Below are 14,557 nucleotides of genomic sequence, written 5' to 3' on the forward strand. Positions count from 1 at the left end.
TTACACAATTGATGTGTGTATGGATTGGGATAACAGTTGTATGAGCCCCTAATAAAATGTTAAAAAAAAAAAAAGAAAGAAAGAAAAGAGGGTGAGAGGAGCTCAGGTGGTTAGGAGATTGTAGCCCCGCCCCTGGGAATTGGGGGTCCATCCAGCTCTGAGGAACCTGCAACTTCCTCTTGTCAGACAGAGAGCCGTGACTCCCTGATCTGTCCCTGGCAGTGACTCCCTCCAAGAACCACAGGAATGGGGCCTCATGTCCCAGAGGTGCGTTCTAGGCTGTTGTCACAAGGACACCCCAAGCACTGTGGCCTCCCTAATGGAAAAGGGCATTTGTTTGCTCCTCTGTATGTGAATCCAGAAGCAGCTGTCCAGGGCGGGGAGGGTCCTCTCTCGGGTCCATTGTGGCATTTCCATCTCCCACCTTTTACCAGACTACCAGCCCTGGGAAATGGTCGGGGAGCTGGTGCTCGTTCCCTTGAAGGGTGATCAAAAAGTGACAGGCACAACTTCCGATGATACCCTGACCAGGACACATGCAGGCATGTAGCCATGCCCTGGTGCCCAAGGGGCTTGGGCTCAGTAGTTAAGGACAGGGGCATGCCTGAGCCTGGGGGCTGCCCTTTTGGATCTGGTCCTAGGAGGTCAGCAGGGAAGGTGTGTTGGACTCTTTCGTGGGTCCAGGGTCTCGGTTTTCTTTGGTGTCACTTTGTCCCTAAGAGGGGGCCTCTTATCCCTTATACATCTGTAGCTTCCTGCCATGTTACTGGACCTTTAAAGCAGTCCTTTTTAAGCAAGAATCAGCCTCTGTGTGAACATAACTTGTCTCAGTCTGTCCCCTGCCTGCTGGAAACCCAACCTTGCAAGAAACAAGCACACAGCATCCTCCCTCCCTGGGTGCCCACAGGCCCCAGCTGAGCCCCTCAGCCACCTCCTGCTTCTTCCTCCTCAACAGAGCCCCTGCCAGTCACATGGCCTCCCACCTGCTTGACTGTGACTTTGTCACTTCTGGTCACATTATCCCCCCACCATTTTCCTGTTTCTGTGTCCCCACCCAATTCTCTGTACCATCCCAGCTTTATTGTCACCCCCTTCACAGACTGTCACCAAGTTCTTTTTCTGGTCAGCAAAGTGAAACCTCCAGGTAGTTTTCCAGGACCTCTCCTGTTTTTAACCTGGTCCCCCCCTCCCCCTGCCTCCTACTACCCTCCCCTTGCTTGTTTCTGCACATCCCAGGCAGCCCATGTTCTGGGCAAGGCTGCCCCCAGTCCCACGTACTCAGCCCCTTTCTCTTCAAGAGTGCAGTCTGTTCTATGCTAAATGGTCTGGCTCCCTGGTGTCTGGGAGAACATTGCTGCTTCTCCTCAAGAAATCTAGCAAGATGTGGAGAAGCGGAAGACCTTAGGGAAGATGCCCTGTGGCCAGCTGATATAAAGTGTATTGTGCCAACCTGGCCGATAAACACATGTGGGGTTAATTGAAGGGCGGAGGGATAAATGGCTCGGTGAGCTTCGCCTTTCTAGTTCTCGGGTCTCTTGCTTTGTGATGATCAGACCAGGGTGCAGCTGCCTTAGCCAGTTCCCTGTTTCAGCTGCCGAGGCTCACTTCCTGTAAGATACTCCTGAGAAGAATCCACATGGACCTACCCCAATGCAGCCCTGGGTGCTGGAGCAGCCATGTGGAGACCCCTGCCAGTGCTGAGATGCTTACACGTTCACTGATTTGGCTTTCCTCCTGCAGTCGGTGTCATAGTGTGTGTTTTGTGAGATGGAGGAGGACTTTGTGGATTGGTGTCGGACATATGGGTTAATGTTGGACTTGTGGGCTTGGGCAGCACTGGGTTGGGATGTTTTCTTGATATGCACTTAACCTTTATATAAACATCTCCCTTATACATATGAGTTTCTGTGGATTTGTTTCTCTAAAGTACCCAGACTAATACACCAGCCCAGCTCTCAGATCTGAGAGCAGTGAATAACAGGCCAGCAGCCCATGGGAGCCTTCACACCAGGCTGCCTCCCTGCTCCTGGGCTATGTCTGCTGTCTGGGAGACTGGGGAGGCTGGCCTGCATCGGCAATGCCCAGTCCAGACAGCTGAGCAGCCCAGCCTGTGCCCTCCCCAATGCCTCCAGCATTCAGGCCCAGTGTGGCTAGCCCAAGGGTCCAGAAACAAAGGCAGCAGCTGGCTGGGGTTGAGGGCTTCTTTCAGTCACTGTGGCCACTTTGCTGACACACACAGATCTGGAGGCCCTTTGCTCTCCGAAATGCTCACTCAGAAAATACAGGTGCCCTTAGCCTGCTGGCTGGAGGCCATAGTGTGAGGAGGCAAGTCTGATGCAGGGCATGTTAAGTTGGCATGTGGGAGAAGAGAGTGCCCAAGAGGCAACTCTGATGAAGCAGAGACCAGGATGCTCACCACAACAGAGCCTGTGTGTCAGTGGGAAAGGCGTCAGAGTGCTGTGGAAGCTGCAGGGCATTCTGAGTCCTGGAGTGCTCAATCTTTGCCCAAGAACAGTCTGAAGGAAGGCCAGACAGGTGGAACATTTCCTTCAGGCTCTTGTAGAGAGCCTGGAAATGCTGTTAGCCTGGAGCATGTTTCATGTTTGTGATGAAAAGACCAAAGATCAGTCCATTTTTTGAAAAGCCATCCCTCAAACATTCTGTCTGATCACCAGAGAGCAAAAGAGAGGGGGCGGGGCTTGCCTATTGCCACATTTCATTTTCTGTGAAGTGAGTTCCTTGATCTAAAGCAATGCTATGTGGGATGCCATACCAGTGGATAAAGCATTCTGTAAGCCCACTAATGGTAATTTTGGCAGAAGCATTGCATACAGGGAAGACAAATCCATATCCAGAGTAGTTGTCTGCCCCCTCCATGACGGAAGTGGTCCTATGTACTCAACCTGCCACCAGGTTGCTGGTTGATCTCCCCAAGGAATGGTCCCATATCTTGGACTCAAAGCTGGCTTCTGCTGATGGCAGATGGGGCACTCAGCAGTGGCAGTGACCAAGTCAGCCTTGGTGAGTGGAAGTCCATGTTGCTGCGCCCATGTATAACCTCCATCCCTGCCACCATGTCCACTTTGTTCATGTGCCCATTGGGCAATGACAGGAGTGGTGGAGGAAAGAGGACTAGTCTCCACAGTGTGTGTCATCTTATCCACTTGATTGTTAAACTCCTTCTCTTCAGAGGTAACCTTTTGGTGAGTGTTCAAATGAGACACTATTATCTTTACTTTCTTGGCCCATTCAGAGAGATCTATCCACATACCTCTTCCCTACACGTCCTTGTCACCAATTTTCCCTTCATGTTCCTTCCAATTCCCTGACCATCCAGCCAAGCCATTAGCCACTGCCCATGAATCAGTCTACAATCTCACATCTGGCCATTTCTCCTTCCAGGCAAATGAGCCCCATGCACTACTCGAAGTTCTGCCCATTGGGAGATCCCAGAAAGGGGCTGTAGTCCTGCTGCTGTCCACGGCAGTGCTGCTGCTGTGGCACCTGCATATCGTGCAGAGCCATCAGTAAACCACAGATTTTCTATTCCTCAGTCAACTTCTCATAAGGAACTCCCCAGGAGGCCATAGGTGCAGACTGGGAGAAGGAAGGCACTGTGACAGGAGTGGGGACTGTGTGCATTTGGGCCACTTCTTCATGCAGCTGACTTGCACCTTCAGGTCCAGCATTGGCCCAATCTTGTATATACTACTTCCATTTAACAATGGAGTATTGCTGCGCGCATCCAACTTTGTGACTCTGTGGGTCAGACAATACCCAGTTCATGATGGGCAGCTCAGGCCTCAGGGTGACTTGGTGGCCCATGGTGAGGCATTCAGTTTCCACTAAGGCCGGGTAATAGGCCACCAGCTGTTTTTCAAAAGGAGAGTAGTTGTCTGCAGAGGATGGCAGAACTTTACTCCAAAATCCCAATGGTCTACGCTGTGATTCACAAATAGGGGCCTGCCAAGACTCCACACTGCATCTCCATCTATAGCTGACACCTCTAGCACCATCGGGTCAGCTGGATCAGATGGTCCCAGTGGCAAAGCAGCTTGTACGGCAGCCTGAACCTGTTGCAGGGCCTTTTCTTGTTCTGGGCCCCACTCAAAATTGGAGGCGTTTTGTGTCACTTGATGATTAGGTTGAAGTAGAACACCCAAGTGAGGGATATGTTGCCTCCAAAATCTTAAGAGGCCCACTAGGCATTGTGCCTCCTGTTTAGTTGTTGGGGGAGACAGATGCGATAGCTTATTCTTCACTTTAGTAGGAATGTCTCAACATGCCCCACACCACTAGACCCCTAGAAAGTTTACTGAGGTGGAGGGTGCCTGAATCTTCGTTGGTTTGATTTCCCAACCTCTTGCATGCAGATGTACTAATGAATCTAGAGTCTTTGATACATCCTCCGTAGTGGGTCCAATCAGCATAATATCATCAATATAAAGGACTAGTGTGACATGTTGTAGAATAGACAAGAGATCAAGGTCCCTTTGGACTAAATGATGGCACAGAGCAGAAGAGTTGATGTACTCCTGGGGGAGAGTTGTAAAAGTATATTGTTGCCCCTGCCAGCTGAGGGCAAACTATTTCTGGTGGTCTTTCAAGACTGGTATTGAGAAAAAGGCATTGACCAGATCAATCGCTGCATACCAAGTACCAGGAGAAGTATTAATTTGCTCAAGCAATGAAATCACATCTGGAATGCCAGCTGCAATTGGAGTCACCACCTGGTTAAGTTTATGATAATTCACTGTCATTCTCCAGGCTCCTTTTTTTTTTTTAAACAGGCCAAATAGGTGAGTTAAACAGGGATGTGGTAGGAATCACCATCCCTGCGCCCTTCAAGTCTTTGATGGTGGCACTGATCTCTGCAATCCCTCCAGGAGTGCAGTATTGCTTTTGATTTACTATTTTCCTTGGCAATGGCAGTTCTAATGGTGCCCACTTGGCCTTTCCTATCACAATAGCCCTTATTCCACATTTCAGGGATCCAATATGGGGGTTCTGCCAGTTACTAAGTATATGTGTGTTAGTCTGGGTACATCAGAGAAACAAATCCACAGAAACTCATATGTATAAGAGAGAATTTCATATAAAGGGTAAATGCACATCAAGAAAACATCTCAACTCAGTGCTGCTCAAGCCCACAAGTTCAGTATTATCCCATATGTCCGACACCAATCCACATAGTCCTCCTTCATCTCACAAAACACACACTATGATGCCAACTGCAGGAGGAAAGCCAATCAGTGAACGTGTAAGCATCTCAGTGCTGGCAGGGGTCTCCACATGGCTGCTCCAGCACCCAGGGCTGCATCGAAGTAGGTCCATGCGGCTTCTCAGGAATGGCTTGCAAGAAGTGAGCCTTGCCAGCTGAAGCAGGGAACTGACTAAGGCAGCTGCACCCTGGTCTGACCATCACAAAGCAAGAGACCGGAGAACTAGAAAGGCGAGGCTTACCAAGCCATTTATTTCTCCACCCTCCAATTAATCCCACATGTGTTTATTGGCCATGTTGGCACACTAAACTTTAACTATCTCAGTATGTCTATTCCAATGATGTATTCTGGAACTGGGGAAAAGACAGGATGGATTTGGGGGCCCACTGGACCCACGGTGAGGCGTATCTGAGCTAAAACTCCATCAATAAGTTGACCTCTGTATGCCCCAACTCTGGCGGGCTTTGGAAACATTTTGGGTCTTTCTGGAATTAGTATCAGTTCAGGGCCAGTATCTAGTAATCCCCGAAAAGTCTGATTATTTCCTTTCCCACAATGAACAATCACTCTTATGAAAGATTGCAGGTCCCTTTGGGGATGGCTAGAAGAAAGACTAACAGTATCAACCTTCAGTGATGTAGCAGGGTTCTTCTTCAAAGGGACCTGTCCTTCCCCTCATTCAAGGGGTTGTGGGTCTGTAAACTGACTCAAGTCTGGGAATCGATTGAGCAGTCGTGACTCTCTTCTGCTGTTCACTTGATGTAGCATTCTTCTGCCTGTATAGATCATGTAACTCTTTAGTAGGTTTCACTCCTCGGGACACCGCGCCTAAGTAGCCAATGTCATAAGTCCACATGAGACAGGTTGCTTTGATTACTTATGGAAACCTTGCTGTCCATTATGATAACTGATAACCACGCCCACCTTGTCTCTGTTGATTTAGTGCTGATATCACCATGGGGCCCAGTCAGCCCCATTGTAGGCAAATATTAGAGTTCACTTAGGGAAGTTCCCACTATTAATCCTGTTGTCCATAAAGTAGTAATCACAGGAGTCTTCAGAGATGCTGGGCCCACTTCACAAACTTGTTCCTTATGGTTGTGGTGAAAGGTATGTCCTTGGGGCACTCCCATTTTGGGTCTATGGCATTGGTTCTCAACCTGTGGATCTTGACCCCTTTGGGGGTTGAATGACCCTTTCACAGGGGTCGCCTGATTCATAACAGTAGCAAAATTATAGTTATAAAGTGGCAACTAAAATAATTTTATGGTTGGGGGGTCACCACCACATGAGGAACTGTATCAAAGGTCGCATTGGGAAGGTTGAGAACTGTGGGGGGAGGTCAGATGCTTACAGACATCCTCCCTTGAGGCAATCAGCTACCAGGCTGCTGTCTCACCCAACCAAGAGGTAGGCTCTTCTCCCTGCTGCTGCTGGGGACAATGGACAGGCCTGCAGTCATTGATTTGGTTCCTGTAGGTGGAGTTCACACCCTACTGGTAACGGTTCCTATGGAGATCCAGAGAACAGATCAAACTAAAGTTAAGCTGCTACCCTTAATCTAGGATCTGCCCATCTTGTCACATGTATACCCCCAATCCCTCCTCTTCCTATTGCGTGTATGTCCCTAGATTGTCCCCCTCTCATTGCTGTATAATCTATAGTGCAACCCCTTCCTGTGACGTGTGTCTTTACCTGTAATTAGTGGGCTTGCGGCCCCCAAAAGGTAATAGGCCTGGGTTAGCAATAGAGAGCTTCTTTCTCACCCCTTCTCTCTCTCTCAGATCCTCCCTTGACCTCTTCTCGGCTCCCTTTCCTCCCGTTTCCCTTTCGTCTTGTCCTCCCTTCCCTTCCCTCTCTCCACGTGGACCACCAAGTGGGGCTGAAGTGAGCATTGCTACCGTGAAATGTGTCTGACTCCATTATTTCAATATTTCTCTTCTATTTCTCATGCTCTCTGTGACTTTACTATAATCTTTATTATTGCTGTACAATTGTGCCTACCGAACCCATGATGATGCTCTAGGGGCTGGCTTCCCCTTGCAGAGAACCACTGGTCTATGGGATTATTCTGATAGATTCATTCCAACATACCAATTTCCCTAAGCTTTTGGATGCCTTCTACAGTGTACCAAGGGAGGTCAGGTACCTCAAGTTGGTTTAATCTAGGCCATCTGACAGCCCATGCTTCAGTGAACCAAATAAATAGGCAATTAGATCCTCTCTTAATCTGTCTTGCTGAGACATTGAAGGAAGAATCTGTGCTTAGGGTCCCCATATCAAAAAACTCAGACTGGTCTAACGCTACATTCCTTGCACCAGTATCCATACATTTAGTAACCATTCCCAGGGACATTCCCCAGGCTTCTACTTGTACATATTAGAAAACTGGAGCAGATCTTTGTGAGTATAGCACACTTCTTCCTGAGTCATCATCTGAACCTCACCTTTAGGAACTTTCTGAGACTTAATTCTAGTTACAGTTTTAGAGGAAATAATGGGTGGTGGGGCTGTTTTCAGGGGGCTCTCAGAAATATCTTGTAAGGTATCTCCCCCAGGCAATGCTACAGATGCAGCTCCACCTGGCATTTCAGCTTGAACAGTTTGGTTAATCTCAGGTGTGGCTTATTTTACTGATAGTGGATTCATCCCTTCAGGTGGGAGGGGTGGATCTATTGACTGGGGGGGCTTAATCGACTCTAGGGGCTCAATATCCTTCTCTTCTGGATCATCAGCCTATACGTTACCATCCCATGTTTCAGGGTCCCAATTCTTTCTGATTAATGCCCATACTTTAATATCAAACACTGTCTAGACCTGCAATTCAGCTGATGCTGTAATTCAGCGACTCGTATGATGAGACTCTGGATTTGGTTTTCGGCAATGTCAGCTCTATTACTAGAGGAGAGGAGGCTCTCCTGTGTAGCACATGCAGAAGCTCTTAGGTCTGTTATTTGGCACTTGAGACGCGCTTCTGAGCTTCTGAGATTATCCCTTTCCTTGATCACATTTTCTATTGTAAGGGGAACCAGCCTACCAGCTTCCCTATACTTTTCATCCTGACAAAAATGCTGGAAAATATCAAACACACAATCACCCAGAGCCTCCCACCAGCACTTCATCTATTGGTGGTGATACTGTGGATATTAGCTTTGCGACTTCACCATGGATTAACACCACCCACTCTAGTAAGAGTGGCAGATTTATCCATTCCTTTAGGGGTAGAGATAGCATTTTCAGTGATGTTAAGCCTAATCAGGCTGGAGAGCCGATTTGAGAAGCTCATATTTATGATCTTATTTCTCTAGAACCACTCTCATTACCAATTGTGTTAGACAGGGTTTTCTATAGAAACAAAACCAGGGCACACATACACACATATATATGATATATACAGCACGAAGGAATATACCAGCTAATGAGTCCACACAGAAATACAGGGGGCTCAGTTCAACTCACTTCTGTCGAACCATTAATGTACTGGAAGTCCTTCAAGTCACAGGGCTGCTGGGTCCAAGGTCAAGGAAGCAGATAGCTGAATCTTCCCCAGGGCAATGCAGGCAGTCTGGCCACAAGCAGCAAACAGCGGGGCGGGAGCTTGGTGAAGCAGGCCCTGATGGGATAATGAACTCAAGCAATGAAATTCAAGAGGACAGGCTCCAGCAGCCTCAAGCTCACTCGAGGTACACACCAGCAGCATGGCAAAGCAGGTCTCAAAGGAACCTCAAGCTCTAGCGAAGGATCCAATCCACGGGTTGGCTGTCCCACAGATAGTGTAGTGCACAAGTTGAGGCAGAGAACTAGCTAAAGCAGCTGCATGCTGGCCTGATCAGAGAGCGAGGGGCGGGGCTTGCTGAGCCATTTATCTCTTTGCTCTTCAATCAAACTGCAACCTTATTACTCCCACATGTTCCCATTGGCCAGGTTGGCACAATAAACCTATCATACGGTTTGAAGGACAGTCCAGGCCTTTCTGATGCTCCAAAATGCCTCCCACCATGCCCCATGTCCACTGCAGTGAGTATCTGCTATCAAGACCTAAAAAAAAAAATCCCAACAAACAACTAGTATTAAAGTTTCTTTCTTTTTTTAAAAAACAATTTAAGAAGAAGCAAATGAAACCGCCTTGGCACCATTGGAAATCCCTTGTTGGCTGGCATTAAAAACAGGAGGGTGCCCAGCCAGAGCCAGATGGATTGGTTTGGATTTGTGGGGAACAAGAGGGGAGGGACCAGGGGCCTAGTAGCCTGTCAGAGTTGTTACCTGTTACTCCTTAAAGGTGTCTCTCAAGCCTGTGGGGCAGGAAGGGGTCTTGCAACAATGTTCAAGCATCTCCTACACTGGAAATGCCCCACCCCCCACCCCACAGCAGTTACCATAGTGAGCGCAAACAAATGAAAAATGAATCCCACCCTGCTGCAGACAACTCGGACCCATAGCAGCCCTAGAGGACGGGGCAGAATGACACTGCACAAGGTCTCGGAGGCTGTCAGATTTACCAGACGCCACATCATCCCCTGCCCCTGGGGCATGGCAAGTGGGCCCCGACTTCTGTCCTTTCCTTCCCGGTCAAAGCCTTTCTGAACCAGAGCTCCTCCAGAACTCCCAAGTAAGGCTGCATGGTCACAGCCCCTCAAACACTTCTTTAAAATCCCAAATCCTATTGATTCTAAACGAGTAAGTCAGCAGAGAGAGAATGGGAAGTCTTAGCAAATAATTAGGTTGCTTTTTTTTTTTTTAAATACCTAATAGCCTTTGGATCACATCTAGATTGATAAGATGTTCAAAGTAGTTAGAAAATGCTGATTTGTTTCCAAAAGGCCAAGGCAAACAATGGTCCAAAGGGTGGGTGGGAAGGGGACTAGGAAGGGGAGGGACCTGCATCATTCTGACATCACCACAGAGAGCAATGGCCAACCACTAATGCAGACAAAGCAAACCTGCCTGGCATCTGAAGCTGGAAGCCCCTCTCTCCCATCTGGAAGTGACCCCATGGTGACAGAATACAACTACCCTGTGGGGCTTCCTAGGAGACAGTGAGTCACAATAGACTGGGAGGCAGGGAGGGTTGTTTTGTTTTTTGTTTTAAATCTTTACGCGTTGTCAGGTCTTTTCTCCTGAAAAGCATCTGGTGAATTCAAACTCCTACCCTTTCAATTGGCAGCCAAGCACTCAATTGTTGCACCACTAGGTGGCGTTTAGCCACATACAAACACTATTTCTAAAGGGGACACAAAACTTAGGTAGTAAAAAAATCCTAAATGCTTGTGAATGCTGAAAAGGAAACCCCTCTGGGAGGGGCTGCTGGGGCAGTCTGCATGGAGGCCTTCAAACATACTAGACTTGTATTTCTCAGGGGGAAGCCCTGGTGATGTAATGGTGCAGTCCCAGACCACCAGCAGCTCCTTAGGAGAAAGACTGTGGACTTTCTACTCCTGTCAACAGTGAGAGTCTCGGGAACCCACATGGGCTGGCTATGAGTCAGCGTTGACTCAGTGGCAATGAGTTTGGTTTTGGGAAAGAGGGTATATCTGTGCTCTTTCCTTGGCTTCTTTTTGGATAGATTTTAAGTATTTTACCATCAATAGCAATGCTTTATTCAAGCCCTTTCTAGCACGATTTGAAGGAACATTTAGAGCAGTGGTTCTCAACCATCCTAATGCGCGACTCTAATACAGTTCCTCATGTTGTGACCCCGCAACTATAGAATTATTTTCTTTGCTACTTCATAACTGTAATTTTGCTACTATTATGAACCGGGTGACTCAGGTGAAAGGGTCTTTTGACCTCCAGAGGGGTCGCGACCCATAGGTTGAGAACCGCTGGTTTAGAGAGTAAATTGGTTTTCCATTCAATAAGTCCTATATATTTAGAATCAGGATATGGACTGCAGTCCGTAGGATATCAGCCCTCTCCACTTCCTCCACTTTCTGGGAAAACACTACCCTTGATTGTGCTATGCAGTACACAGATGCCCTGTTGTCTGTAAGGGTGACTGTGTACCATAGTCTGGACAGTGTCATCAGTCTCCATCACATCAGTAAGCCTGACACTTTTATACCATTTTGAGTTTTGCTCCACATTTTTCTCCCACTCTATCCAGGACCTTCTAAGTACAATTGCTTTGAGAACTGGTCTGCAGTGTAGCCGGGCACCATCTAGTTCTTTTGGTCTCAAGTCCTGGAGGCTGAAGCTTACCGGTCTGTTATTCCTTTGGACTAATTGTTTCCATGCTTCTTTGATTCTCTTTTCTCTACTTTGCTTTGGACTGGGAAAAATTAGAAAAGGGAAGCAAAGTAAATCCAAAGGAAGCCACCCCCAGGTAGCCCTCCTCCTGGGAGTCCAGTGTCTCTGACTTGCTTGACATTTTAAAGATGTTTTCCTAAAGGATGGGGATTCCAGCGACTGGGATTTCTTTCTCAGTGGACCAGGAAACTGAGTGAATTCTCCCCATTTAGCAATCCCTGGATGAGGAGCCCTGGTGTCTGGCTTCAGTGTTTGTGCATTGTGTTGGGCTACTAACCTCAAGGTAGCAGCCAGTCCTCCAAAGAAAGATGGGGATTTCTACTCCCTTTCCTGTCTCAGAAAAACGGATGGGATAGCAGTGAGTTTGAGGGTTTTGATGGCATCTAGGGTTAAGCTTTGGGCTGTTAACTGTGATGTCAGTAGTTTAAACCCACCAGGTTGCTCCGGGTGAAAGATAAAGCTGTTTGTTCCCAGAAAGATTTCCAGAGTGGGAAACTCAAGAGGGAGCAGTTCTCCTCTGTCCTATAGGGTGGCTTTGTGTCAGAATCAACGGATACAGTGGGTTTGGTTGGTGAGGCCTACACTCATGGCAGCTGGAAGCGCAAGAACAGCCTTGGTTCCGCCAACACCCCCCCCACCCCACCCCCAGCATTTGCAGGGGTGGGCATACCATTATCGACACTGCCCTCGATGTCCTCCAACTCTGCTGACCCCATGCCTATACCCCGGCCAGCTGGTCTCCAGTTGCTCTCCAGCCAGCTGTACTCTGGAGGCTTGTATGCCTTGTCACCTTCCAGCCTGAAAGGCCCCCACTGCCTCACCCCCTGCCCCCCCCCTGTTCCTGCGACTGCCCCTCCCCCAATAAGAGTGGCGCTGCAGCGCCGGCCCCGTGCCCTGCGCCCGTTGAGCCGCGACTGGGCTGACCCTCAGCCTCTCTGTCCATCTTGCGGCAGAGCCATGAGGCTAGGGCCCACACTGCTGCTCCTGGGCCTGGGCCTGAGTGGCCTCCAGTCACTCTCTGCTCTGCGTGGGGCCCAGGTCTCTGAGCCAGGAAGGCTCGCCTGGCCGTCAGGGGGGCCGCCCGTTGTCCCCGCGCCCTCTGATCCTCAGCAGGTCCCCGCAGGACCCGGCTTCAAGGTGCCCAGCGGCCGCGTCCAGCTCCGCCTGCTGCCCCGCAGGAGACCTGTGGGCAGCGTGGTGTTGAGCGGCAGCCTCAGCCTGTGCTTCACAGAGCCCGGGGGCGCTTGGGGGCGGGGGCGGCGCCGCTACTGCCTGGGCCTGCACGCCCTGCTGCGCTCCAGCCACCAGCCCGCCGCGCCCACCGACCTGCACCTGCGTCTGGCTGCCCCCGAAGGCCGCCTCTCGCTGGCCTGGTTCGTGCCACTGCGGCACCTGCCGCGCCACCCGCGCTGGACTTTCCTCTTGCGGCTGCTCGGGCCGGGCTCCGCACAGAACCGGTGCCCCGACTCCCTGGCCCAACTCACCCGGCCCAGGCCCCATGCCGGCTTCGCGGCTCAAACCAAGTGCCCCACGGAGGGCCCCACACCTGTGATTCTAGAGGCTGTGAACTTGCACCCCCCCAAAGCCATTGCGTCCTCGGTGTCCTGTCAGATGAGACCCTGCCAGATCAACCAGGTGAAGGTCAACAGGCCCGGCAGCCAGGGCCCAGTGAGGCTGAACTGGAAGGAAGACCACACCATAAACGCCACCGTGGCCATCGACTGCCCGGACACCCGGTCTTTCACACAGTTCTGGGAAATCTTTAATGTGTCGAAGGTGAACCAGTCGCCCAACTGGGCAGCACCATTGTACCTACCACAGCTCCAGACTAATACAAACTCATCATCTCTACATATACCTAAGTACTCTGTAACTTGGGGCATGTATGTGGTAAGATTGACCGTGACTGTCACCACCACAGATCCAGCCATGCCGATCATAAAAGACTTAGATTACATCTATATCGAGGTTTACAGAAGGCCCCTGAAGGCCATCATTCTTGGGTTTTCCAGCATGACAGTGAATTTCACCGATGAGCTGGTTCTGAATGGTGAAACTTCCTCAGACCCTGAAGCAGACAACCCGAGAGAGGGACTCCATTTTCGTTGGTACTGTACCATAAGTCCACAAAACTATGGGGCAGGTGACGTCAATGTGTCAAGTAGCCAGACTTGTCATCCAGGGCAGACTGACCTGCGTTGGACTTGGGCCACAGGCCCGCTACTGAAAATAGCACCAGAAATGCTTAAAGGGGACGCTGAGTATTTTTTCCGAATGGTGGTAGAGAAAAACGACAGGGCAGCATTTGCTGATAGAAGTGTGCGTGTGCTCCCAGGACCGACACCCACAGCAGGAATTGAATGTCTGGAAAATTGTGATAGCATTTTAATTATATCTGATCGATTTTCTTTGTTCTTAAATTGCACCAATTGTGGCCAATTCAGGATGGACAGGTATACATGGTCAGTTGTGTCAGCGGCTGGTAAAGACATACTGTTTAACTGGAGAGGACAAACGGTAACTGGGCGACAGGGTACTTATTTGTCTATCAAAGCTTTCGCGTTTCTGACGTTTTTAGAAAATCAATATTGGATTTCTTTGAGTCTGGAAACTTGGGGTGGTGTGGTGGCCAACTTTAGGTACAGCTTTGTTATTAACCATGCCCCTCTAATTGGACAATGTGACATTAACCCAGGGAATGGAATTGCGTTTGTTACTAAATTTGTCGTCGGCTGTCATAGCTTTAAAGATAGGAATATCCCTCTGACATATAAAGTCATAGTTTCTGATCTGTACAATCTTGGTGAAATAAGTACTGTAAAAGAGAATACATTGGGGGCTATCTTGTACTTGGGGACTCGGCCTAGTACACCCTCTTTCTATCTCCCAGTTGGGATCATGGCCAATCAGTTTGACGTGAAGCTCTATGTCCAAGTTTATGATACCCTGGGATCTTTTTCCCAGGTGACTTTGCATGCCACGGTGCAGCCCCCTACGAATCAGCAGGCACCCAGCACCGTGATTCAGCAGTTACTCAATGATACCAAAGGAACCGGTTCATTGCTTTTGACTTTGCTTCAGAAGCAGGA

The 14,557-nt window shown here is 49.3% G+C and overlaps 1 protein-coding gene across 1 annotated transcript in view; it reads left to right on the forward strand.

The window, feature by feature from the left end:
- The window catches only part of PKDREJ (polycystin family receptor for egg jelly), a 31,463-nt gene that overhangs the window by 11,409 nt on the left and 5,497 nt on the right, over positions 1 to 14,557 (forward strand). The window contains exon 3 of the mRNA XM_013004031.2: positions 12,422 to 14,551. Within this exon, the coding sequence (XP_012859485.1) occupies positions 12,422 to 14,551 (2,130 nt within the window). The remainder of the gene's footprint in view (positions 1 to 12,421; positions 14,552 to 14,557) is intronic.

Source organism: Echinops telfairi, unplaced genomic scaffold (assembly GCF_000313985.2).
Source record: "Echinops telfairi isolate 266 unplaced genomic scaffold, ASM31398v2 ScPeMD7_2;HRSCAF=8, whole genome shotgun sequence".
Classification (NCBI taxonomy): domain Eukaryota; kingdom Metazoa; phylum Chordata; class Mammalia; order Afrosoricida; family Tenrecidae; genus Echinops; species Echinops telfairi.